A 27,924-nucleotide genomic window follows, 5' to 3' on the forward strand; every position below is an offset into this window, starting at 1 on the left:
ACGATTTTTTATGAATAATTATCCTAAAATGAATTAAAACTATAAAGCAAACTCTTTAACAAATATAGCACAATAAACAGAATAAATATTTGTCCTTTTCGATCGATAAATCTTTTCGAACAGTTTGGAATAGCATCTACAGTGAGCTACGAGTTTAACGTCTGCAAATCGTGAATCTGTTTGTTTCTTGTGAGTAGCATTGCTTTAAAATTGCAATATGTTTTTGATGTTTCCATTAAGTATATTCATGCTGATTTGTTATATTTTATAATTAAAACATATATTGCAAAAATATATTAACGTCTGCAAATCGTAAAGCTGTTGATTGTATCTTGTGAAAAGCATTACATTAAAATTGTAAAATATTTTTAATGTTTCTATTAAATGTATTAACACTTATTTTTTAATTTTTATAGCACAAAAATAAAGATTTCACACCAAAAGAAACAGTTCTTGTCTCAGGATTTTTTTCTACTTTTTTTCGTGTAAACAACGGCACCACAGCCACTATTGAAAGCGAATAACCCTTCGAAAACTAAAAAAGAAAAAATCTTTTAAAAATACCTTAATAAAATACTTACCTCGCAAACTTTTTTTAATGATCGAATCAGAAAGAAACAAACACACATCAACAAAATGCAGCGAGTTTTGTATCTTAACAAACTAATGTTTTATTTGGTAATCCTTCGTTTGTTTTCATACGACAGTTTCTGTCCTTTTGCGATGTTGTCTTTACTGGTTTTCTGTAAACTCCTGTTTGCTTTTGATTTCTCTTTTTCCTTGTGTAAGTGTGTGTGTGTATTTGTGTTAAGAACTCGGTCATTATCGGTCAGCGTAATAGTTCCTTTTTTTGCCATGTCTCGTGTTTTAATCGTTATTTGGTTACGCACAATTTGCATTAGTTTCTATCAAAAATGTAGCAGCAAAACACTAGTGGTTAGTGTTTTCATAAGTAACAGTGTGATCTACAGAAGCTAAAAGACGCTCAAATCAGAGTTTGATTTAAATAAAAGCAAGAGAGCCAAACTTTAAGCTTAGTTGCAGGAGTATAGTTTTCCACCTAACATAAATAAAACCCCTTAATTTTGTCACAAACAAAAATGTTTTTTTTTCCACCAAGTTCTAATTGCGTGATCGAGTGAAAGACTATTAACAATTGACTGTTTTTCCACGGTCATCGTACGTATGTATGGGATACTTTTCTGTGAGTTTCGGTTTTAGTACTGGGTTTTAGTTTTGAGGATGCTTTTGGTATACTACTATCTTAATCATGTATAGAGTCGGTCAACGGCTAGCTTTTATAACGCTGATAAGAATTTGGTTTTAAAGTAACTATGAGCGCGAAAGTGCAAGCAAACGATAATCCAATCAAATAAACAACAGCTTCCAGTATTGAGCAAATTTAGTACAGAAATGCTATAAAGATACTATTAATTTGTTTAGAAGTTGCTGTAAGACATTTCAAAATGCCAAGATCCAAACCAAGCACGAAATGGTCGAAAGTCCTTTAGCTCGGGAACAAGGTTTTCACGATACTTAATACTTAAAACCACTCACCTGCTTGCTTAAGTTACAAACAGCGGCGCCATATTGTTTTTCGTTCTCTCCCCCAAACTGCAAACAAAGTGTCGTCGGCTTCTAACTTCACTCGCAAGTGTAAACGTTCTTTTTATTTCGTCCTGTTGCCGGCCTGTTCGGGTTTCGTGGATTACAAATAAAGTCCAGTAAGTTAAGTACGTTTCCTTTCTTTGGCCTTTCTTTTTAGCCTCCTGCTCGATACTGCTCTCGATATACCCCTTGCTCCGCTCCGCGACTGCTACGAGACTTATTAACAACTAATGCTTAAAAAGATTATCTTACTACAGTAGTTGTATCCTTTTTTTATGTTTTCATTTTTGTTCACCTTTTTTTTTAATTTACTCGATTGATCACATTGTTTATTGTATATTTCTTCCAGTGGTTTTTTTTCTCTTTCATTAATTTCCTTCAGATTCTCCTGCCCGCGCGCGCTTTCCTTCTTTTTTAGACTCTGTTTTGTTTAGCTGAGTGTTGTTTATTCGTTTTTTTTTGTTCTACTTTAATTTGATGGTTTCTCTAGCCTATGGGAACTGTGGAAATGATACAGAGGAAAAACTGTAAATAAGTCAAACGAAATTGATCGATTCTGTTCTGTTGCGATGTTGTTTTTAGTATAAGGGTTTAAATGCCCGGGGCAGGCGATTAAACTTAAATTTGTGGATTTTTTTTGCCTATCACATTCTTACATGCTGCTGGGCAACTGGGGCTGGGGCTTCATTGAAACCAAAACGTAGCATTAACTTAACAAATCAAATAATCATTTAAGTATTTTTCAAAAAAAACCCTAAAATATCTAATTAAATTTTGCATCTCGGAAAGGCCTAAATCAAACGGGCAAACTTTGGTTTGTCGGTATTTTTTTTTAAAGATAACTCTTATCTTGTATCGTCTACTGAATGCCTAACAGAAACGTAACTTTAGTTACAAATGGCAAAAGAAATTTGGGTCTGTCCTTTGTCTGTTTTTAGTACAACGGTTTTGCACCCCGACATGTCTTGCTAAGAGCTTTCCACCACCAATCACACTTTGGTTTTCGAACGTATCGGTAATATCTTACACACTTTCACATGCACACTTAAGTAATAATTATTTGTTTCACTTACAAATTAATCTATGCTGCTGCTCAGCACACTGCGCTACTGCAATGGTTTGGTTTGCTCGAGTTGTTTGCTTTTGCTGTTGTTGTTCGTCGTGTTGTGTTTGGTAATAGTACTATGGCAAAAACCTAGAGTAACGCGCAACTGTCTAAACTAAAGCACAAGATATAAATATTGTTTGCTGTTTGCTGTTTGAAACAATGTCTAGTTCTACACTTATTGTACGAGAGAGAGAGAGAGAGAGAGAGAGAGAGAGAGAGCGGGCGCAACGGATGGCGTGGGTATCGCAACCTTTCTCCACCAGGGCGAGGTATCGAAACAAACGAAATTAACGACGGTCAAACGATGCAAATTATTTGCATTTTGCTTCGCACGGCCCTAATTTTTAAAGGGTTTGCATCCTGTATCTTTTTTTTGGAAAGGTTTTTTTCTAGTAATTTTTTTTATTATTTTTGTGGTCTTTTTTATATTCTTCTTCTGTCTCTCTCTCTCTCTTTCTCGCTGTCCTACGGAAAAATGCACCAACCGTTCGTGGTGTTTGCTTACTCATTTGAAACAGTACAATTTGTACAACAGGGAAAATACACACCTATATTAGCACAGGTAACTAGCGAACCCAATGAAGAATACTGCATTTTCCAGCTGTGGCACACCTTTCGCTGCAAATGGAACAGCATTGTGCTTCGTTCCATTCACTTCCAGTCAAATGATAACATTACACCACACACACACACACACACGCTACACACTACACGTGATTCGAGAGGAAGAAGGCTTTAAAACCGGATCCAAGGAAATGGGGGACCCCCGTTGGGTCCCACGATTAAGCTTCACCCTAGACCCTTCCTGGATCGATCCTAATTAACCTATTACAAATAATAGCTTGATTTTCAGCATCTTCTGCTTATTTATACATGATATTTACAAGTAACAATGTTATCCTTCTCCGCGTTGCAGCTGTGCTGTCATCTGTCGTATCATCACTATTGAATGCTTTCCCAGCAGTGGGGAAAACAACAGGACTAAGTCGGTACCACTCCCAGAACACACGCGCGCACGCACACATCATCACGCTCGACTTGAAGGAACAGGGTTGGGGATAACGATGCAAAACCGGAGTAGTAACAGAAAGGATAAAAGCTTGCAAACCTCCAACAACACTACCGCACCGTGCCTCCCGTGACGGTGTTTTGTTTAGAAATCCACCACCTCCATCCGGAACGGTTTCTTCCGCGAACCGGGGCTCAGTACGTTGGGGGTGAGATGATGCTGGTTCTTGAACTGCAGCGACTGGGGTTTACTGTGCGGCGAGGACATCGTGCTGCCGGGTTTTTTCGCCAACATTTTGCCCATCGTCGGTGGTTCGTCTTCGTCGTCCGAATCGCTCCGCACGTTGACCGGTCCGCCCAGGGCGGGTCCACTGAAATCGTCATCGTCATCATCCTCGTCCTGTATCGTCGATGCAAGCAGATCCACACGATAAGAAAATAAGAGAGGATAAAAAAAATTAATTAATAGTTGTGCATCGAACATAATACATAATAGAACACCTAGAGGAAGAAATCGGCAAAAATATACATCATTCGCAAAAAAGCACAATTTCAGTAGAACGAACCAAAAGGAGTTTTTGAAATTGTTTCAAAATGTTGAAAAACTTAACCGAAATAAAAAAAATGTTCAGAAAGGAGCATAACTGGCGAACGAACAGCGTATAACAGTGTATAACAGCTTAATCTAAGTAACTACAAAAGAAAAGTTGGTAAACGATTTGGTTTGAGGATTCTCTTAAACACATGCAGACCCACCGGTAAAAAAGATAACAATATTCTTCATCAGAACCTTACAAACTAAATTTGTCTTTGGAACTTTGGAAAACTGTACTATTTTAAATTATACAACTTAGGGTAAACTTAATATAATCACATGCTGACGTTTTGGTTTTTGGTTTTGGTGCCATTTTTTAAATTGTCATTTGTTTGGGATTTGCTTAAAATTATACAGCGTTTTACAGTCTATAGAACAAGTGCCTACATGTTTAAAACAATCGGTGATCCGACATAACACACAATCAGGCTTAACTAACTTAAGGCTCTCAAGACTTTATAAACGAGCCCTTGTTACAAGGGAATATTTTCTATTGCCGGGTTATATTTCTAACAGGACATTTTTTAAACCATCTGGACACTTGCTTTAAAGCTTGAAAAAAACGCTGTAACGATTCTTGTTCCGGCACATAATAATTGGAATTAATTTAAAAACATAACGAAACATAACAAATAGATCGATTGAAAGTGCGACAGAACAATACAGCAAACGGATCTACTGTTCCTACAAAGGATAGTAGCAAATGAGTTACTACCGTATCGTCTAATTCTCTTTCATAATTACCATATTGTCATTGAATTGCTAAATTCGGCAAGGCAGCAAGGCTCTTGTTTGTGCCTATCCTCACCTGTCTGCCCATCTTCTACTAAGTGCGTTTGAATAATATGACGGTCCTAGACAACCAAGTAGTGGGGAGAGTAGCCAGTGGTAGTAGTAGCAATAGTATGCTGCTGCCGCAATCTCCTTTAGCCATGTCGTGTTAATAATGTTTAAGTCTATCGGGCATTACGTGGCGTAGCATTTAATAGATACCGTAACAACAACAACAACAACAACAAACTCTAAGAGTTTTCATCGTGTTTTTCGCCAGTTGGTTGGTTAGAATTTGCTGCCATTTTTGTTTGTTTGTTGGGTGTATGTTTGGTTAAGCGTTTTGCGCACGTTAACACGGTTTCGCTATTTGGTAACTGACACTAATAATAACACGCTAGCGCTTTTATACATGGATGCTGTGGGGGCGGCGGCTGTCGCCTGTTGAAACGTTCGTATGGCGGCTACTTCGCTGTGGCCAGGAAATGGCGCCATTTTGGAGTATTCGTGGGTACTGTAGATTCGTTAGTGAGCAATGACACTTCTCAAGTTTTGCTTAACTTTACTAAACCACACACCGCTCGTGCTCGTATATGTGCGTTTGAAGTGTATCTTGGTGTGTTCTAGTGCATCGGACACACACACACCCTCAGGAGTGCAACCTGTCACCGTCTCCATGTATCCTAGAATCGTTTCGTTGCGAGCAACATGGGCTGCCAACACGTGTTCAAGGATCACGTTCAGTCTACTGCTTCATGATGGATTTTCGGGTGCCGGTACTAGTGATGCTGGTGGTGACGAGTGTCGCACTGTTACCGGTACTGGTGTTGGTGGAGGTGTTGGTAACGTTCGAGCTGCCGTTGCCGTAACTAGCGCTACCGGAGCTGGTTCGATTGGTTTTGCCGGGTGAGGTTTTACCACTGCGTTTGCTAGCATCATCGGTTTTCGTCTATAACTTTCAAGTAATAAACTCCATGTCAATGTCACTTTGACGCGAGCGGACAAAAACACTACTACAAACGGCTACAACAGGGATGCACTACTACACTGCTGGCACTACTACTTCGGCCAGCCTGCTATCAGGTCACTATCGAGAACAGCTAGTGATCGGATTCGACAATGTGGCGATCGATGAAGACAACATGATCAAACTACGGCGGTACGACATTCAATGATTGCGAGACAGTCAACGAAACAAACGTTAAAGGTGATGAAAGTAGAAAACTATTCATAAAGTGAACTTTTAATGGGTGCGTTCGTTCAAGAAACAGTGGTGCACAGAAGACTGACATTAAAGAGGACCTGAGATTGTCTCGCTTGTAGGAAGTGTTGCAGCCAAGTTGAAGTGGGTTTTTCTATAGAGTTTCGCTTGCTTTACGAAGTTTTCAGGAGTTAGGGATTGAACATTCTTCGGAGACAGATATGCTGATGATAGTACCAATAATCGGTGGAAGATACTTTTTTTTTTGGTAGGCACATGCTCTTCACTTCGGTGAGCTACTTTGACACATGAGCTTCGGAATTGATCAGGATTTGTTTGATTACTAGCGTACCTATTTCCTAGTGAAGCGATCAACATGAGAGCACAGCACTACAACGGATGACGATGTGTATGAAGTGGCCGGTGTGATGCGGGAGTACTGTTTTGCACCGACTTTTGTCTCGTAATGCGATGAATAGGACACGTGTGTGTTTGTTTAGCTTGGTTTTAAATTATACATATATCACTTGGAGTTATATTCGTGCTAGTTCTTTTTTTTTGCTTGGGAATTTATGAGCGTATCTATGATGAAGAGAACGGAGAGAAAGAAAACAGAGAAGAAAGAGAAGAGCGTTGGGAAGAAACGGGAAAATGGACGAGGATACATCAAAAGTTAGTATTCATGAATAGTACGAGATGATTGGATAAATGTATAGCAAGCAAAATGGCCAGTGTGAGTCGAAGGGATCAGTGTTAACAATTTTACGCGGAATTGTTCATGTGATCAAACTTTTTTTTACATGAAAATCCTTATAAAATAGTTTAAATATTGATATCTTATAAGGGAAAATCTGATTAATGTTATTCAATGCTGGAAAAGCTCTTTGAAAGATTATACTAATAAATAATTACCAAAAAGTTTGATCGCATATTGTTAACACTATTTGCTGCCTATTGATGGAAGATAACATTCAACATGATTGTATGTATTATGAAACATCAATAGAAATACAGCCATCATACTAAGATGTTTTGATTTGATGAACAATTCAGACAAAAAGGATAACGGTATCCATTCTACACAGAATGAGATGATGAGGATGGATGGCGTTATGCAGCGTGTAAAATACGGTAAAACTTACATCAAAATCACCGATCGTGAATCGTGTAGCCGCCAGCGATTGCGGAGGTGGTAAGTCAGGGCTAACGACCTGTATCATGTTTGATGATTCGTTTAACGGATGAACGCATTACGGTTAGTTCGAGTTCGTTTTGCAGTTTACAACACCAAAGCAAGCACACAGAGCAGTATATAATGGTAATGGAACATCAGAATGAGCAGTATAGATCAGTTGCAAGTTGTGTGTGTGTTATAAATATTTTCCCATATTGCCAAGTGGAAAGAGCACAACAAGAAAAGGAAGAGAAGGAGAGAAAGAAGAATTTATCATGAGTCGATGAATTAGCACAGTATTGAGACAATTCGTGTGAAAAGCGTAACACGGAATGATTAGAGACACAACATAGGCGATGTGATCCTAAGGTGAACATAAAATGAGCTTAAAGCTTCGATAGATCTTAAACTTAACTTGTTAATTCCGCACAGTAGATAGTATTACATTAGTGCTAATAAGTCCCTTAAATGCTATTCCCGGTTTAAATTTCTCTTCATTATCACATCACTACGTAACATAAAATATAACTTATTAAAACCTATTAAAACTGTAATGCTTTACAGCTTACTTAATCGGAATTTTCCTTAAAATTAAAATTGGTCCTAAAAATGCGTTTTTATTATTTTTAACGTGTTTTATTAACAATGCCGCTCAAAGATAAAGCTATCTTTAGGTCATGTTAAAAAGTTAAATTTGTAAGTTCCTGTAAATCCTGCTGGTTTGGCGGTCTAGTTGAGACTCGATAACAATGTATAATGTATAAAATTAGCTTTGCGATATCCATAGTCTTAATAGTACGTGGTTTTAAACTCGTTGAACCATCGTATTTAAGTAGCAGATAGTAAGTTGTAATATACGTTTTAGTATGTCTACACATTGTTGATTGGTCCCAATAATCTTCATTAATTTGTTTCGAAAGAAAAAAAAAACATGTTGACAACCGTCGTTAAACTTAAAATAGGTACCATGGTACGCTGTGTGAGAAAATATAACCAAACTATCGCGTAAGAAATGTACGCAGAGCCTAATACTTACGTCGTCCTCATCAATCATTTCCTTCGTCGAAGCTGTCGTCTCATTTCTTCGGATCGATCCCTGGTGTATGTCGAGATCAACCTTCAGTATCTGGAACCGTCGCAGCAGGAAGACCACTGGCATAGGCAACACACCAGCAATAATCATTGCCAGCGCGATGCCCATCACCCAATTAGGATATGATTTGTTTTCGACAATTCCCTGTGGAAATCGGACGATGGTAGTAAATTACTTCCGCTTCGGACGCTATGCCAGCGGTCGCGCTATACTTACCAATTCCCCGTTCCATGCACCGTACGTCGGATTTCGCAGTAACATTGAAAGTATGGAGGACACCAGAATGCAGCCCATGATGGCGGGACCAATGTATCGCCAGGTCATTTGCCAGTATAGACCTGGCCGGATGCCAGTCATCTGGTAAATGTCCTCTGTGAATCTTGTTATTGGGGAGAAGAAAAGAATGTTCGAACAATTTGAAATTTGAATTTGAAAATTTGTTAGCTTCACTTACTTCTCATGACCATAGATGTATATGACGGCAATCATTTCCATCAGTGCAACCACAACCAATCCGATCGTACCGGCAAATGAATCGAACATTTTCAGCCAATATTCGCCAGCGCCGGTGGTGAAAATGAGACCCACCGAGAAACAGAACGCACAGACAACACCTGCAAAAAGATGGTAATAACATTTTAAAATGATGTATAAAGACTCTTCACCAACAGTGCTACATACCAGTAACGTATGGTTTCCGAATCCTCTTGAAGATGTCAATATCAAAAATGGTGCACAGCATTCCTTCCAGAATGCCGATCTGCGATCCTAAGCCTAGAGAGAGCAACATGGTGAAAAATAGCACAGCCCAGAAGGGAGAACCTGGTAATTCGACGATAGCTTCAGTGAATACGATGAACGCCAGCCCCGTTCCTTCAGCAGCCTACAATAAGTTTAGTAAGAGAGTGATTAGAATTTTGGCAACGACATCCTCTAAAGACTTAGACAGGCTTACGCTGGACAATTGATCCTCCAGGCTACACTTCTCAAACTCCCACTCTTTCGTCATCGTGTCGTTCAGGCCGGCCATCGCGTTTTCGTACTCGCTGTGGTCAACGTCCATCGATGGAAGCAGGTTGTGTTTCACTAAAATATGCTTATTTCTGTGGATAGACGGACATATTACTGATAACGTATAGGCTATCGACCTTCCTGCAACGTCGAGGACTACTTACACTTGGATACATCTATCGACACCTAGCGTAGCCTTATAGCCTAAGATGGCAAAGATCACGACACTGGCGTAGATGGCGGTGATCGCGTTACAGACGGACACCAGCAGCACATCACGCACACAGTTGTTCTTCGGCGTGTTGTAACTTCCGAACGCAATCAACGACCCAAACGCCAGTCCGAACGAGTAAAAGACTTGTGTCGCTGCATCGAGCCATACCGTCGGTTCGAGCAGCTTCTCCACCTTAGGTGTGTACATGTGTATCAACCCGGCCCCGGCCCCTTTGAGGGTGATACCGCGAATGAAGAAGATCGTCAGCACGATGTAGGGAAACAGGGAGGTAAAGTACACTACTTTGCCCGAGCTCTGGATACCCTTCATCACGATGAAGAACACCACTGTCCAGGACAGCATCAGGCAGAGCACGATCCACCATTTGAAACCGCCGGTTTCGTCTATGCTGGGTGCCGCGTCCAGTGTGGTACGATACCAGAAGTATGCCGTCTCGGACGACCGTTCACACTCCTCGACGTCCGTTCCATTCAGCTGAGGACAAACCGCCCACGGCAGGGGATACTGAGAAAAATTGAAAGAACGCACACTTAAGGAAATGTTCGATCTATGACACTAACACCGCAACTTACCCGAAAGCTGTTGAAAAAGTAGTAGAAACACCAGGTAATGATGACATTATAGTAGATCGCCACAAACAGTGTAACGATGCAGGAGCTGATGCCGATACCGCCGAGCCACGGATGGATCGTGTTCCAGACGCCAAGCGCACCGAGCCGCATTCGCTGGCCCATGCCGAGCTCAATCAGAAACAGGGGAATACCCTCAAGAATCAGCATAATCATGAAGGGTATGAGAAAAGCACCTGTGAAGCAAAAAAAAACACAACCATTACTCATGATGTGTGTGGTACGCTATCTAACAATGAGGTGGAGTACGTTTCTGCGAGGGCCAAACGAGGAGGTGTTGTGTTGATAATGGGGCAGGGCGAGGAGCTTTTTTTCCTCTCGCTCGATAAAATTGTCCCCACGATAAGAAATTGAGTTTTCTTGTACGAACGAGTGTATTTCCCGGGAGTACTTTTATCGTCGGATCTTGCTTTGATTGCGTTTACCACTTGTTTGTAACGTGTGTGCTACATACTTAAGGTAGGTAGCAAGTACCAATCACGGTAATGGAGCTAGTTGAAGCGTTAAGAGTGTTTGACACTTTTCATTGTACCGCATGCTAGAGCAGTGCAACATTTTAAGAGTGGTTGCTCTATTTATTTAGAATATCTGCTATTGTATCTTCAAGTTTATTTAGATACTGGTAGTATTTACGTTGATTGAAATTAAGTCTTAATATTTTTTTTTGCTGCCCCTATAGGTTGAGAAATGAATTGAGATGATAAAGCCTTTCTCAAATTCTTAGTAAAACTCCTTATAAGTATTACCCACGGAAGCGTTCAGGGTTACGCCAGAAGATATGAGAGTGTTATGGACGTAGAAGAATTTTATTTTATTTAAGAATTTTAAAACATGTCCCAATAAAATATATCCGAGATGCGAAGGTAATATTTGAAGATTAAGAATATTTCCTTTCAAGTCGTCTTCAGACAATTTTTTTTATATCTCGAAAAAAGGTAGTAAGGCCAACAAAATTGATGAGATGAGTTTGATGACGCTGGGGAGTTACTAGCCAATTAGTCTCTCCACTCAAATTAACTGTAGTGATGGTCGGGAGACATTACAGTCCCGCAGCTCGCATTCTGAGATGAGGACTTTGTTTAACGCCGAAGAAGAAGTTCAACAGGGTTTTAGGTCTCGTAGTTGGGAAGGAGACACGTATAACTAGATCCATAAAATAGCTTACTGCAATATGGGTTCACCAGATGGAACGAGTTTTATGAGAATTTTTCCAGCTAACCAAGACCGCTAAGTGATCCTGGCAGTTAAGTAAATGTCTTCAAATTTTCAGAATTTGTATTTTAAAAACTTCTATTATCCTTTTTTAATAGTAAGATATCCTTTACCGATTCTCTAATGCAGTTAAATTTTCTTTTCTTTATGGTAATTATTCAAATGAAACCTTTCTCGCTATTAAATTTCCAATACACTACCATGACTCAACGTCAATCACTCCAGAACACAAAAAGCTACGAAGGATTTTGGAGGTCGAAAAAAGAAAACCTGTTAACATCACATCCACACAAACCCTCCGCTCGCCACACTGCTACTAATTACAATCCTTGCTGTTTTGTCCGTACCTTCTGGGCGGAGATAATTGGGCAACGGTGGATAGATTTTCGCCAACCCAGGAAAGTTCACCTGCACGGTGTCACGGTAAACCCGACCATCGATTCGTTTCGCTACCTTTCTTCGACCGTGAATGAAGCCACGGTGGTCGATCTTTCGTGTGCCGATGCTTCGTGCTGGATTAGCCTAGCTTTGGGCGCACTAATCATTTCCATTCGAAGGCGCCACGTGCCCGTGTGTTGCGGCTGTCTGGTAAGTCTGGTATGCTGCCACGTACACTCACCGGTGTTGTTACCGGCGTTGAAGCGTACGAATCGATCGTCTGACAGGCGGTTTATGGCACTAGTTAGTTAGCGGGAAGATTATGCCCGAAGGATGGCATGACAGCAGGTTATTTATTCCACTACTGCTGCCCGAAAGCTAGGCCAGGTTGATGTTTGCAAGGTCAGAGCTGGGAAAACAATTTCTCCGTCCTCCCCCCTTCAATAACTATAAATAGTTTGTAGGGGAAAAGTTGCATTCTGGTACTTTGTGCTAGTATTTTCCTTTTTCTATGCAATCCAGTAACCGAACGCGAAGGTTTGCTCTTGCGTCTGGTGTAACGTATCTACAGCTACCCTATGCCGGACCATTCTGGCGCCCACTGGATGGGTGGTGGGAAAGCCAACAAAAGAGTTGCATTAGTACACATGCAGTGGCGGCATTGCTTTACATTTGTTATGATTATAATTTGCTCCGTACTCGTTGTTTACTGATTATAGCATGCACGAGCTGTATGTGAGAATGCGTGAAATGTGAAAGAATGTCAGTTGTGTGGCAATGATAGTTTTTAAATTGATTGCATTTTTTTTTGTTCCGGAAAACTCAGGAAAATGTGAAATAGGTTACAAATATAATACTTCATCTACATTAACTGCTAGTTTGCGAGGAAAAACAATCAACTTGATGTATCACTATGAAGTCGTATATGTAAGTATGGGTGTCATTGAATAGATTTGTTACACATTAAAGGACATTTAATAGGAACAAACTGCACTAGCGAATGTTTTCACCATTATACACTATGGTTAGAAGCCACAAAAAGGAAATATCATAGCCCCGATTCCTCGGAAAACAGCTCGTTAAACGTTTTCCGTAATTAAAATTCGCCGGAAACAACTTCTAATGCATCGATGCAAAGTTCCAGTGCACACGAGTGCACTACTCTTGCTGCGAAAACAGCTGTTTGCCATCAGCGTGCGTTAAATTGGCTTTAGTCACGATGCAACGAAGGGGCGAAGAGCGTCCGGGGGAAGGGGAAACTGTTTATAATTTGCTAAATGACTCATTTGGTCATAAAAGCCCACTAGAGATACTTAAATTCATCATCTGCTAAGATGCATGTGGGAATGGACATGGTTGTGCGCCAAATTTCCTTTCTCAGAATTCATTTAAATTGTACGGTTTTTTAACTAGAAATATTGCCAACTTCTAATCTATAAACTTATACTATCTAGTCAAATCTTTCCCAACACAAGCGGAAATCCGTTTCGAGCAAATAATGTTCTCTAAACTGTGCCCATCGTCGGAAGACCGGACAAACGGTGTCATGGAAAGTGGCTGTCAACTTGCTCTACTTAATGAAGTGCTTATAGCGTGTGCCACAAAGCGAGTGGTGGTGAATCTATGGAAATGGAAGTGCATTGTAAATCACTGGCTCCATCCGTATGGTTGGAACGTGCTCATGCTGATAGAAATTATTATAACTAACCGGCGAAAAAGAGTGGACATGAGTGGTATTAGACAAGCGCTGTAGGTAGCGTTTATTGTTCGCCAGTCAATTTATGTGCAAAAGATCATGAGAAACGTTGTAGGATGATATGCTACTATTGTAAAAATGTCGGACATTCATTCAGTGCCTGTGCTGGGAGGGAATTGCTATTTTTACCCGGTTTTCCAATGAATGCATCGGCAGAACCGGGGTTTAAGTGATTGACATCCAATTATAATGCGTTGGATGGAAGCTTATAGTTTATGTGCAATGTTGCTGTGGCATAATTGGATGTGCCTAGCGGCGATATAGAACTGTGGGCTGCACTCTCAGCATAGCTATCGAGCATTTATTGTTTGTGCCGGAAAAGAAGGAGAAGATATTGATATTTGTATTCATTATATCAAAAACATGACAGTTTTACAGGTAGTAAGGTCGACCAGAGGATCATGTCGATAGGAGCGTCGTCGCCAAAGGACTTATAAGAAGATACCTCATGTTACGAATCTCGCCTTGCAAGGGACCTGATCTGCCAAGGAGCCTAATTTTCCTAAAATGCTTCAACTATTAAAAAGCCTCGTAGTAGATAAAGTCTCATTGATCCAAGCACCGTATAGCTGAAAGATCCCTTTTGCCCCAGTCAGAGCCTTCCAAAAGTCTTCATACTCAAAGAGTCCTCGGCGGTCAATATCTACAAAGAAACTTCGTAGTTTTTTTTTATTCATAAAGAACGGCCTGGCCGTATTGCTAGAAATTTCGTAATTAAAGCGACCACTTATTCCAAGGGAACCCATCGTAACCTTCTTCTTCTTCTTCTTCTTCCTTGGCACTAAAACCTCGAGAGGTCTCGGCCTGCCATTTCTGGCTTTCTGTGACTTAATTTTACCCGTAGTTAAGTACTCAGCCTTACGTACGGGGAGGCGGTCTGGATGAGATTTGAACCCCGGCCCTGCCATGTGAACACCGGCGCCGCTGTCGCCTCGGCCATCGTACCGCCACCCCCCCCCCCCCCCCTTATGTCTGGGGGCGTCCCGGTGGAAGAGGCAACAACAGCGCAGGTCTTCTTTCGGCAGAACCGGGGTTCAAATCCCATCCGGACCGTTCTCCCGTAGTCAAAACTGACTATCGAACTACGTGGTATCATTAAGTTTAGGAAGCCAGAAATGACAGAGGTCATTAAGCCAAGAAGAGAAAGTAAGAGACTGGGTGGAAGGACAATGGCGGAACTGTTCGGTGATCTCACCATCGTCCAAGGTCGCTCATCGTATATATGGCCTGTAAGGAGCATCTGGCTATTGTTCTTGTTAGGGCAAAGTGATTCCACGATTCATACTCAGAGACATTGCTTCAGAACTCCCCAAATCTTCATTCTTCAATTTATATAGTATTGCATATAAATTCAATAAAAGTGAAGCTCGACCAACACTTTTAAAGGTAAAATAACAATATGGATGGAATTCACGTTTCATGGGTTAAAAAATAATTTATTATTCTAAAAGCGCACACCATTTCGTTATGCCCTTGTTCCCTAGTTTCCTCTAATGCGCCGTGATAGTCAATTCATACAAAATATAGCATCAATTACCAAAATATGTCATCCCAAAATAAAACGACTGACAGTGCAGACACTACCACCCAACAGCAACGTCATTGGTTCGTGCTGTTTGCCATTTTTGCATTTAATATTTCATGCTCTAGTTTAATGTAGCGCCAACGATTTTCTATGGCATCGTTTGACAACCTCCCCCTAGCGTTCCTCCTTGTGTAAGCGTCACGGACGCGAGTCACTCCGTATTGCGATCAAGTGCATCGTCATTTTCCCGCTTTTCAGCTGATGATGGTGTTGCATTCAGCGATTCTTGCCCTACCGTGCCTCGTCCACACACACACACACACCTCATAAAACTGGGCTAGTGGAACGATAGTATTTAAAGGGTAGGTGGAAGTAGTGGTCCCGGCGTGCGCTATATGTCTGTTTCATAACATAGTTTCCTCGTGCGAGAGAAACATTGTGGGAAATGGTGTCCGCAAACCTGTCACCTGCCAATCACTATGGCACTGTGTAAATGTGAACGTTGCTCGCCGCTGTAGGTCACAGCACCAGTGTCTAGGGCGTCGTGACACGCAATCCTCGTTACAGCTAGTGGAGGATGTTGTTTTTCTAACGATTTTCCCACAGGTTTCCTTCCGCCTGGCAGGATTTTTCTTTCCAGACAATCCACTCACCCGCAGTGGAAAGGTTTGATCCTGAAAAATAACGTTTTGTCCCTTCGTACTGTGCACACATGGTAGACACTGGCACATGTACACTAGACATACTGAGTTCATGATGCAATTTCAATCGATTGTAAATCTAAGCACTGGACTTTATACTTCCTCGCTCGATTGATCGATTATAGCGCTCAGTCGGCGATGTATTTATAGTGAACGTAGAGAGACCGTGGTGGTCGAACCAAAGCACAGCCAATGTAGAGCTGCACACGAACAGCGCTAACGCTGGCGCCATTCGAGCGATTTTCATTGGCATCGCCGTCGGGGACACGCATTTCGCGGGTGGTGCGAACCGGTACCGAAGGTCTGTGTCATAGGTGAGAAAAATGTGCTTACCAGCAGGGTGCGGGACGCCCGTACCGGCGTACGGATCTATTTTCCCTCGGTTGAGTCAACGTCAACTCGCTGCTGAGGTGGGCAGTGAAAATCTGGACGCCAGGTAAAAGTGGGCTAATGCTTCATTTCTCAGGCATTTCCCGGCCAAGAGTACACACGACATACCATCGTTATTTTTAACAGCATGTGATGGTCCGCTGTCAAGCTTGTGCCGTGTTGAACGTCAACCGAAGTGATGCATTTGTTTACGTCTGTGGGAGGGTTAAAGATCGGCTCAACAAAAAAAAAACAGGAGCATGAGTTTTTGTGTTTTTTTTTCACTACTGTTTAGCACAGTTTCTGAGTATTCAAATGAGTAATGGCTTCCACCGATGTCTCAATCGATTTGGGGTTGCACTGGCTAGCAAAAACAACTACCTACCCATCGAACGCGAGTGACCGATATATACCTTCAATTAATGCAAACCACACGATTCCCCTTCCTTTACTACGCTGCGGTCAGTCAGGTGGTTGGTTACTGCCAATTCAGTTCGTTGGCAGTGGGTAATTGACTTCCCTTAGCAAAGAGAGCGAGCGAGCGAGCGAGTGTGAGAGATCCAACTAATCGAAGGGTTGCGAAAATGCGCGCCAAGGAGTGCCAACGTTCGTTTAATGACGCAAAATCTGTGCAATTTGTATTGTCCGATCGATCAATGAAGTGCGCTCGAATGTCACTGGCAAGCTTTCTAGTGGTTGATGTGTAGTTACAACGTCCCTTCGATTTTTTTGTTGCTCTCTGCCATTGCTGCCGTGAACTTGTGCTCAAGGGCGGAAGGCGCCTTCTAATGATTTTACTAGTATCTAATAGGGCGGAGTTGAAAACAAATACGATCGCGGGAAGTGCGATGACTGATGAATGAAATTAAATTGCCGGTCGATAGCATCGCACGAGGCAAGATCAAGGTTGATCGCGTTGACCGTTTAACGATTGCGATGGAGGCGCCTAGTTTTTAGACTGATTGGTGTTGATATCCTTCGCGGCAATAGCAAAAGCTGGATGAAAAATTTGGTTGTAAATGTTATTTTGTTTTTAGTGTCGGTGTTATTGGATGAAATTCTTTAGTGTTTGTAATATTTGATAAAGTTTATGAAATCTTATAGACGACATTATACATAAAATGTCTCAAATGTGAGACGGCATGTTCAAAGATGTCGTACAAAACGGAATGATTTCCCGTTTAATCGTGATACGATTCGATTAAACATGGGAAAATGCTTCTTTCTAGCAGTAGCAGCAGCATGTTTGGTAAAAGAGAAGAACAATGTTTAATCGATTGGACGCAATGTAGCATTCAAACTTTCGAATTCCAACATCCTTGCTTGTCGATGAGAACAAAATACGATCAAAAAGAAATTAAATGAAAATGTGAATAATCTAATATTTTTGACCTTTAGCATAAAATATTTCTTCAAATTATCATATTTGTAACAATGTTTCTTTTCTTCAAAACACACAACTCAGTTGAGAATTATCGCAAGCTCCCGCATCAAGTTTTGGTTGATAAATTTGACCCTGACAGGCAAAACTTCTAACGCAATCAAACGAATAGGTATCGCTTCCATTTCCCAAGATACGCAGAATAGGAAGGAGACTAGGTCATGTGTCGCCTTCTAGGTTTCTATTAACGTTGAAAATACCCGCTGTCAGTATCAATCGAAGTGCGAATCGTACCAACCAATGGGTGCTGATTGGAACAAATTTCCGTAATTGATACGAAGTGCAGTGTGTACGCCGACAGTTGCAACGAGCGGTGGGGTTTCCATCGAGGGAAGGAAGGCGATGGGAAGTGTTCGATAATAAATTAGCGGCACAATGTGGTTGTTTCCCCAGGGGTAGGGAGTAGGGGCTGTGTACTTTATGAGAAGTTGGTATCTAGTAGCTGTTTGATATAATTTAGAAATAAACTTCAAAGCGAGCTTCCTTCCCATTGAATCAATGCTTACATTTTGTAAGATAAGTTCTGTTACTTATCTCTATTTAAAATTTAAAATTTTCTTTAAGTTAATTATAAAAAGTTCGAAACGAGTGTTGCTCAATAAAAAATTGAATCAAATCCTGCGCAAATGAGCATTTTCGTCTAGCCTTTGAAACGAGCAATTTAATGTCACTTGATGCATACGCTGCAAAATTAATTTTACGTTTAATCGATAGCTACAGAGAACCACTTCCAATGGCAGACAGGTGTAAGTGAAATAAAATGGTTGCCAAATTCGGACAGCTTAACATAAGCCCGTCAGTAAGCCATCGCACCATGTGGGAACCATTTGCTGCCATCTACTAGCTCGACGAAATTGATTTTAATTCAATAATTTATCACCCTGCCCTGGTGGTACATCTGCTCGTGAATAGTTTTTGGCACGGCAGAATGCCGAGCACTTTTATGGCTGAAGTAAAATATCGATCTGCAGCCGGGATCCGTACAGGATTAGTAGCAAACGTTAAAAAAAGGGCACACTCAAACTTACCTCCACCGTTCTGCTGGCACAGATACGGAAACCGCCAGATGTTGCCAAGCCCGACCGAGTATCCGATAATACTGAGGAAAAACTGCATCTTGCCGGACCAGGCCGCCCGGTCCGGATCGCCGTCCGGCAGCGCACCGGCACCGTCGCGCGAACCGATCGAGCTGCGGTCCGGCGGTGACAGCATGATCGTGACACCGTGCGTACCGTCGCCGCGGGCACGTGTGTTGAGCGGGGCCATCTCGTGCCCGTTGTTCCGCGGACCCGGCACCCCGTCCACCTTAGTCGTCATCGTCACTGGGCGGGTCGTCAGTGGGTAACCGTCGTTGTCTTGGCTGCGGATCCGTTGTGCACCACTTTACGATGTCACGCTTCGAGTGCCGATCCAATGTCACGGTTTTGCCGCGGGTGGGAGGTGATTTGCCGAACTGGAAAAGCATAGAAGAAGGGCAGATGAGTCGTCACATTTAATTAGCACGCAACAAAACAACGTTCTTTCCGATCATTGTGTTAAGATGGGTACGGCCCGCTGGGAATATGCATCTCACGAGAGCTCATTTTGTGACATCGTTAATGGTTCAGTACGCTGGAAGCCAGAAACGGGCGGTTTGCGTGAATTGTGAATGTTGGGGGAGGGATGTTGTGTGTTGCGTTTGTGGGAGGCAGGCAATGTAATATAAATTATCCCTCGGGCGAATTCTAGCACTGGAAGCAGATTGCTTACACGGGGTTCATACGTATTAGTGTACGGCTGATATGCGATTCGATGCAGCACGTGTAAAAACAGAATGAGTGTTTTTGTTTTGCGCCTGGCAGCATATGCACCATAAAGCTATAAGATTATTCTCTTCAAAAGTGTATAACAAAAACTTGGACAATAGTAAAAAAATAACAAATAAATTTAAAAAATTTCAAACTTTGTCCATATTGTGAACATACGAAAAGGGTTAAGAGTCCAAGATGAAATCAACGGATTTCTAAATATTAGAGTATCTATCTTATCTTAGAAGTATCTTACCAGAGCTTTTACTATTAACTACTTTGGCTAGAGTATTTCAAAATTTGTAAAAGAGAATCCAACTAAACCAGGGCGAAACGACTAGCACACCACGAACCTAGTCTTCCAAATCTTAAACATTCCAACAATCGTTCATTTTTCAAGGGTCTGCAAACCTATAACGGAATTGCTAGAAGTTTATTTTGTCCTGTTTTAGGTACAAAATGGCTATCTTCTCACTGGCATTTTTTAATCACTCAGGGGAATGATTCAAATGAATAACAGAATAGTATACGTTTGCTTTTGATATTTGCATTTATGTAGTGAAATTTTGCTAACAGTAAGGATAATTTTGCAATCTTGAATATGGAACTTTGCATTCAACTGTTTACTTGACAGACCATCTTGATCTATAGATGTTTTAGAGCCAGAAAAGAAGAAGAAAACTATTACAGTAGAGATTGGAAGGTAGTGATGCTTGCCTTGCATGCTGGAGGATGCCAGGAACTTCAGTGTTCCAATATTAAAAAAAATATTCAGTTCGTATAGTTCTTGTAGTAAATATTCAGTGAAAATACTGATAATAGTATGATAGGTTAACAAGTTTGACAAAAAACTACATCTTTATCGAACGAATTATCTAACCGTTTCACGTTGCAGCTTGTACATAATTAGAGTAATGATAAGCATTCCCGATAAAAAAAAGGGTTTGCCAGACATACCAATCACTAAGCGGCATTTCTCCAAAAAAACCCTCGATGGCAGGAAAAGCTAGCGGAAAACCTTTTCCCATCCATTTACCCAAAATGGCGTGTCTCGATATTGATATCATTATCACTTAATCACTTTTCGACGAATGGTAAAACGATGAATTCACGACTTGGGACCGTGGACGCCCGGGCCCATTATCGTCACAACCGAATCCAACAGATCGAAAGGCCAGACGACGTGTCAGCAAAAATGCAAAGGTGTACAAGCGAACGAACGGCGTGTATACATATGTCCTTTGCCATCCTTACTTCTAGATTCCGCTCGAAGCATCTAAAGCTTCGCATGATTGTTACGCTGGTGGCTGAGTATGAGCGGCATCTTTCCAAGCACCCGAATCCCCACCATTCCACGTTCCGTATTCAAGTAGATGTTTTATCGCTTCCACAGCGTATCATGATGCGCCAAGCATGTCGGTAACGAACTAGTAATACAGGATACAGGATATGTATATGGTACGTGTCCATCTTCTTTCACATAAGAGGTACAAAAGGAACAAAAATAAATAACAGGGAAATAATCACCAAAAAGTGTGTCGTACCGGGGCTCTTCAGAATTCGTGCCCGGTACCGGCTACATCTTAGCGCGCCCAGGATATTGTTGTTCGTGATCTACTGACGAAACGAAATTGCTGCCGATTGCTGACGGCAGGACATTTGTGGCCATTTTTTGTGTGTCGGCAAGAATATAATCGCATGTCGTAGTGCCTTGGCGAATTTATTGAAAGTTAGAATTTATTTCAAGGGTAGCATAATTTTTCTTTTAACTCAATTGCATTAGTAGAATTTCTATAATGCAGTTGACCTGAATAAATTTTCAATGCAGGTGCCACATTCAAAGCCGAAAGGAAGTATAATAAGTTTTATTATTATGTTAAGTGCTCTAAATTGCATATTATGCATGAATCATTAAAGAGATTCTCAAGTCATAACACAAGTGTCTACATGTTTAAAACAATGTACCATTCGATACTCGATAATAATAAGATGTAGGTCAGCTTAGATTGAGTGTTATGTCGAAATCGCGTATTGTTTTAGGGATAAAGACACTCGTTACATGGACTGAAAAACAGTTTATAATGGCTTTATAATCAATATCCTAATAAACTCACCTGTGGCACGCTGACTTGCAGGTAGAGACTTGTCGTACAAGAGCTGTGCAGCTGTTTGATCAATAATATTTGATCTCTTTCCGTTTCAACCACTTAATATTCCCCAAAAAACTATGATCCTTGAAGATATATTAGCGAACTTTAAGATTATTACTTAAACACGTGAGAACACTTCACGAACATCACTTTGCTGTTAAACATTATTAAAGAACAGAAACAAACTATTTGATTAGTATACTCATTCTTTCACTTGAGTCATTTTCCGAAGAAACTCTTCACCACGAACAGTCCCATACCCATAACGTCTCTTTTATCACTTTTTCCAAACGACAGCATAATTCAACTGGAGTGGAGAAAAACAGAAATCGCGCATCGTCCTTGACACGGAGGAGTTTGTGCCACCGAATTTAACCACCTCACCGTAAACCACCAGGTGTGCGCAATGCAGCAGGATTGACACAGGCATTCGCGGCTCCGTTGGACCCGTCGTCTACGTGTATGTAGAACGGAGGACGTTAGTAGTCTGAATATTTCGATTCGATGGTGAGTTCTGTGAAGGCATTGGCATCCAGGCAACATATCCTGCCGAACGTTGGATCGATGTGAAGCTGATGGTAAACTATTGGGCAGCAGCATCGGTTCAGTATGTGCTCCTAGCTCGTATCGCAAAAAAGCACAGAGCGCAACATTTGCAAATGGAGCGCTAGTCCGACGGCACCGCGGGGGTAGTGTGCTTTGTGCCCAGCGGGAAGTCACCCACTTTGGAAGGAAATGGAAAACTTGCCATTGTTTGCCAAACGGGGCAGATGATTTATCCGAATGCTAATGGCAATGGGGAGAGGGCTGACCTGAAGTCGTTGGCCCTGCCTCATGACCTCGTCGATGTTGGAAGGGTGTTGGCATGAGGACGAAAGCTTTTACATTGGTGCTTTTGTGACCCCCTTGAAACCCCCAGTTTTTTGGCTCCCGTTGGGCATACGCTTCGTTTTCGAAAACCGTTGAAGCCATAATCTCACTTCCGAAAGCGAAATGATGTGGGTGGACATCCGGTTCTTGTGCCCAATTCCCGAAAGGGTTTGGCCAGAAGCGGGTAATAGACGACCTTTTTGAACTTTTAGACATCACCCCGGATGTAGACATTGGGTGATGCTGCTTAGCACGAGAGCCTGTGATAGTTTGCACATTAATTGGTTTGGAATGTTTCCGTAGGACTTCTGCATAGATTCTGATTAGTGATGTAAGCGCATTTGTTTGAGCTGTTTCTTGTATCCGAGGATGTTTGGTAGTGACATTTCCATTTGTTTAGAAGCGAAAGAGTGAATAATGTACTACGCTTACGGTGGTGCATGATAATAAAGGAACCGGTGAGTGTTTTTTCATCATCAAGGTATCAAGGATACTAAAGCATCTCTGTCCCGAGTTTGTCTGGCCTTGTTTAATGTTCTCTAGGCACGATTTATTAAGGTTAACGATCCAATGAGGTTCAATTCCATATGTCAAATATTAATCCGAGTCTGGGCCTTTTTTCAAATTTGATTACTTCGAAGTATCGGAAAAAGTTTCATTCACTTGCTTATCACCAACAATTTAAGAGCAAGCATGACACTGGACTATCAGTTAAACAATTTTTCATAAGTTTGGTGTATCAATTATTGATAGTCTTCTTCTTTGGCTCTACAACCAGAAATGGCAATCTGCCAATACTGGCTTCCTTGACTTAATTTACCCGGAGATGGATAGTCAAACAACGACGAACTTGATGGGATAGGATTTCCGGTCCTTTCGTGTCTGAGAGGACTGATTATCCAACTACGTGGTATCATTGGACAGTATGACCATGCAGGTCGTTAAGCTAAGAAGTAGAATGATATCAATTTTTTCGTCGATGCTTTGAGTTACATGTTAAAAACAGATTTATGAGTTAAATGAAAAAGTCTCTATGCTCTTAAAAATAATAAATATTTATCCATTTTTGTTGTAAGTCATTCTTCCGCATAAAAAGCGAAACATTTTCCGCTTTGTAAACCTGCAAAATATTTTTCTTCCGTTACGGAGCAATCTGAAAGAATAATGCCACACATACGTGCCTGCATTAGCATGTTTATCCTAAACCAACCTCAATATCTCTTCAGAAGCAACACGTTGCTCCAGACACATTACTGCGGAGAGCAGACAGAAAGAGAGGTCCTTGGTGTGCAATTGGAGGAGAAAAGAATGGCATCACAGGACATAGGTTGAACGTGTGGAAAAGAGGGCCAGAGCGGCCGCAACCAAGTAAATGGAAGGATATCCGTTGTTAAGGTCGTAAAATGTGTGCCTATATGTGGGGTCGCGTCGCGTGTACGAGTGGAACGGAAGATAAAAATCACATTCCAGCGCATGCTGTGGGCTAGAGGGCATTATTTTACGCCGTTGCCTTTGTCAAGATGCAGGAGAGCTAGAAAGGATCTCTCTAGAACGAAGGAACCAAGAGAGGGGCTTTACAAGGCTACATAAAAAATGCCATTTATGCAAAAAGGAGGCAGACAGTTTTACCTCTTTTGCAAAGAGTGCTATGCGTGAGTACCTCACCTCTATGGGAACGGTGAAATCTATCACACTCACACAGACATCCGTCAAGACTCTTCGCTAACGGTTAACGGTTGAATTTCTTTGGTTGGTTCTTTCCATTTTCGTTGTCCGGTGCAAAAGATGCTCTCATATTAAAGTAAAGCATTAGAAGGAAAACCTCAAGTCGATGATCTTGAAGGAGCAGACTAAACAAAAAATTTGGCTCGGCTAAATAGAATTCAATCGAACTTGTACTTTCGAAAGACGGACATGAAAAATACGTAGAATTTATGTTATTTTTAGGTCTTTGCCGTTTCCGCAAATATTGGTTTCTTGGACAGCTGCCATCAGACACGGCACTGTAATGGAGGCAAACGGTTTGCTCCCGCTGGTTCTGGCGTGTCTGTTTCGTTTTTGGCAACGCTCCAGATCTAACCGAACCTATCCACGAATGTCACTGTGCGAGCTGGAAAGAAAAGTCCACTGTAGATCATTACCACGCCACCAAAAACACGACGGGAAGCAGAGATTATTTTTACGTGAGCAAATCACCAACATCCCGAACAGGTGACAGTCACCGGACACAAAACATTGGTCGATCGTGGAATTTGACCGTTTTACGCACTTGAACTATATTTTCAGCACCCTGATGCTTCCCTGTGGCCATACGCTGGAGGAGATCACGATCTCACCGTCTCATTGACGTCAAACGACGAAGAACGCAGCGAAATGCAGGACGACGAAAGAAAGCATTCTTTGGTTGACGATGCCTTTAAATAAAACACGTCACGTAAACCTCAAAGAACGAACGCTCGCCAGCATTCGGGCTAATGAGGGATGTTTGGTTTTGTTTTTTGTCGCCCACTTTTACACCATTTTTACACAACGCACACAAACACACTCACTCGCATACGCAATATTTGTAGATTATATAATGTACTGCGCGACACGTCCTTGTACGGCGGACGGCAAGAAGAAATTGAATGGAAACTATTGCAAAAATCGCCCATCCGACATGCGAGATCGTTTCTTTTTTCAAGAGCAACTCCCCTAGAATATAAACAAACAAACTGCGATCAGCTCAGTACACAAAACTTTCAACACGCGAGGGATTCTCTTGCCAGTACATCCATCACTTCTTGCCCAGTGCTCTGTACCTTGTACAAACTATCGGCCGAATTAAGTTCGAAGAACTCCAGTTTTTCTCCGGCATGTCTGGCAGAGCTAGCGAACAAACTGGATGCTGGATGAAAAATCGATACGGAACAAACTCGATGCTGAATTTTTCCCCAATCCCCTTCCTCCATACCAAGGGTGGTGGATGCGGGATTCTTACACGAACTTTCACCACTCTGGATGCGGCAGGATGACCGTCACACTCGAAGCAACACCGACTACTAGACGAAGCGTAGTGAAACACCTGCTTGGCGTCTCCATCGCCCAACGACCGATCTGACAACGAACCAATGGTTACTGCGAGATAAATTATACCACCACCCAATAGTGCACACCGCTTCGGATGAACTGAGGCGAGAGCGAAAAGAGAGCATGAATCTGGCTGCCGTCGGGTTTTGGGATCGGGTACGGTACGCGAAAAATGAACCGTGGCGAAAGGTTCTCGGCTCGGAACCTTGGGGTCTACACCGTGAGGATGCTGCTACGGTCCGGTGATCTAGGTCCAGGATGTAGACAATGGGCAAGAGGAGTTAATGGTCACCAAATGGGAAAACGGTGGCCTTGGGTGTCGAAGGGTCCAACGATGAGATAGAGCCGAGGCTACGCGTCGTGTAGCAGCTGAGCGGGAGTTAACGACCAAAAATATTAATAGGTCAGGTTTGACGACAGGGGCATCGATTTCAAGGTTTACCTAGCGGGCCGTAGCAGAATGTAGCCGTGATTATGAAACGATTAGCGAAAGTGTGTCTTCTTGAGTTGCTATTAAGGTGGACTAATTGGATAATAAGAACAAGGGAACGACACATTAGCTGTAGATATTCTAGAGGTTGTAGAGTTCTTTCTAGTGATTTAACCACAAGTTGTAAACGGGACACATTATTAGTTTGACACTAGTAATTGGATTGATTTAGCCAATGATTCTACCGGTTCTATGAATGCTCTGAATCATCAGACAGTGATTAATAGCACCAAACTGATCGTGTTTCATCAAGCCCTATCGTGTATCGAACCCATTGTTTACACGCCTGGATTGATAAACAATGATTTAACTTGCAATCCCGTCCTTAAAGGCCTAGACCTCCGCACGGTCATAAATTGCAAAACCGTAATCGTATGCAGAATCGGGCGCACTACACCCAAGCTGAAACCACCACCCTTAATGGATGGGCCACCGTAGTCCGCAGCTGAAGAGACCAAGCTTATGAATACCTAATGACAACCAAGCGGGGAAGGATGGAATTTTCCATCCCTTCGCTACATGGAGACGAGGGCCTCCACAGAGAGCACGGTGCTGGACGACACCAACACAGGGAAGCACTGGACGAAGGGCGTGCGCGCGTGCTCACCAACACAAGCGTACCGGCGGAAACCGCGCACGGCACACGGGTACCGGGAGAATCGACGGGCACGGGAAAATGCGATGACAGAAACCGCGGACCGGAAACAGTGAAGTTGCTTTATCCTTTTGCGAGACCGCGTGTTAAAGTGTGGAGTAGGAAAAGTAGTGAGAAAGAGAGAGAAACAAAAAACCACGTTGTTTCGCTGGAATTGTACTGGTCGACGAGTTCAATTGCTGCTGCGATTGCTTCGATCACATCACAAACGCTGCAGCCAGCACACACAGCAGTGAAAGGTTAGGCCGGAAAAATCGAATTTTCCCAACGATGGTGATGTGATGCAATTATGATGTACCGCGCGCCCGGTTGCTCTGCCGTTAAACGTGCGCAGTTCCGCCGCGGTCGTTAAAAATAGTTTCCGACCCACGGTTGACCATCGGCTGTGGAACGCGTGCTGGGGTATGGATAGCTGACCGCACTGCAACCAGGTGGAAATCTCAGTATGCAGAACCAGGCTATCCACAAATGGTTGGGAAGGGGTGTAGCTGCACGGAACGTTCGGACGAATCTCAGCAGACAGGACCAAATTTTCGAGGTTATCGGAGGGAGTCAATTTTTGTGGTTATGTAACGCGAGTGGAGCAATCATCATTGCTGAAGGCCATTCCGTAAAGTGGACGATGATTTATGCCACAACAAAGCTTCGTACTAAGAGTTTGAAAATATGCAAGCAGAAGAAGAAGAAGTTGCACAGATTGGGTCGATAAATATGCTCCAAAATATCGAATTTTCTTTCATCTACACTAACACCATCGCGAATCACACACAGGTGGGGGGAGAGGTCGAGGTAAGTAAAATCTCCATCCACCCACACACTAGCAAATGTACCGCGCGTACACTTCGACACACACACAAACATACACAGATACGCACAGTTTAGTGGTATCGATTGAAAGAAAACGAAACACTCCGTACCGAGAAAATCCGTGTGCTGCGTTTGGTTGGCGCAGATTTGTAGAGTCGCTCGTTAGTCGCACGCTTAGAACGGAACTACCGTACGGATCGGACTCGCGAAATGAACTGAACGGGCGGCGCACACACCGGTATGGATCCAAGCGTGCAACCCTTCGAACGAAAGGCCCTTCG

The 27,924-nt window shown here is 42.2% G+C and overlaps 1 protein-coding gene across 12 annotated transcripts; it reads right to left on the reverse strand.

Moving 5' to 3' along the window:
• Window positions 1–646: 646 nt before the first annotated feature.
• LOC118506196 (sodium-dependent neutral amino acid transporter B(0)AT3) lies at window positions 647–27,906 on the reverse strand. 12 transcript variants are annotated; one of them, XM_036043004.1, is made up of 13 exons: window positions 27,754–27,860; window positions 21,717–21,906; window positions 18,844–19,268; window positions 10,377–10,609; window positions 9,734–10,308; window positions 9,514–9,661; window positions 9,240–9,441; window positions 9,013–9,172; window positions 8,775–8,937; window positions 8,502–8,702; window positions 7,434–7,502; window positions 5,064–6,045; window positions 3,093–4,124 (listed from the first exon to the last, which is right to left on the reverse strand). In XM_036043004.1, the coding sequence occupies exons 3-12, from the start codon at window positions 19,130–19,132 to the stop codon at window positions 6,040–6,042; spliced, it is 2,046 nt and encodes a 681-aa protein (XP_035898897.1). In that variant the 5' UTR covers window positions 19,133–19,268; window positions 21,717–21,906; window positions 27,754–27,860; the 3' UTR covers window positions 3,093–4,124; window positions 5,064–6,039. The 12 variants fall into 12 exon arrangements, with proteins under 12 accessions (XP_035898887.1, XP_035898891.1, XP_035898893.1 ...); XM_036043001.1 differs by lacking the exons at window positions 21,717–21,906; window positions 27,754–27,860 and adding an exon at window positions 6,644–6,873 and having other exon boundaries at window positions 3,869–4,124; window positions 5,064–6,039; window positions 18,844–19,132; XM_036042992.1 differs by lacking the exon at window positions 3,093–4,124 and having other exon boundaries at window positions 5,836–6,039; window positions 27,754–27,906.
• Window positions 27,907–27,924: the final 18 nt, after the last annotated feature.

This window comes from Anopheles stephensi, chromosome 2, assembly GCF_013141755.1.
Source record: "Anopheles stephensi strain Indian chromosome 2, UCI_ANSTEP_V1.0, whole genome shotgun sequence".
Taxonomy (NCBI): domain Eukaryota; kingdom Metazoa; phylum Arthropoda; class Insecta; order Diptera; family Culicidae; genus Anopheles; species Anopheles stephensi.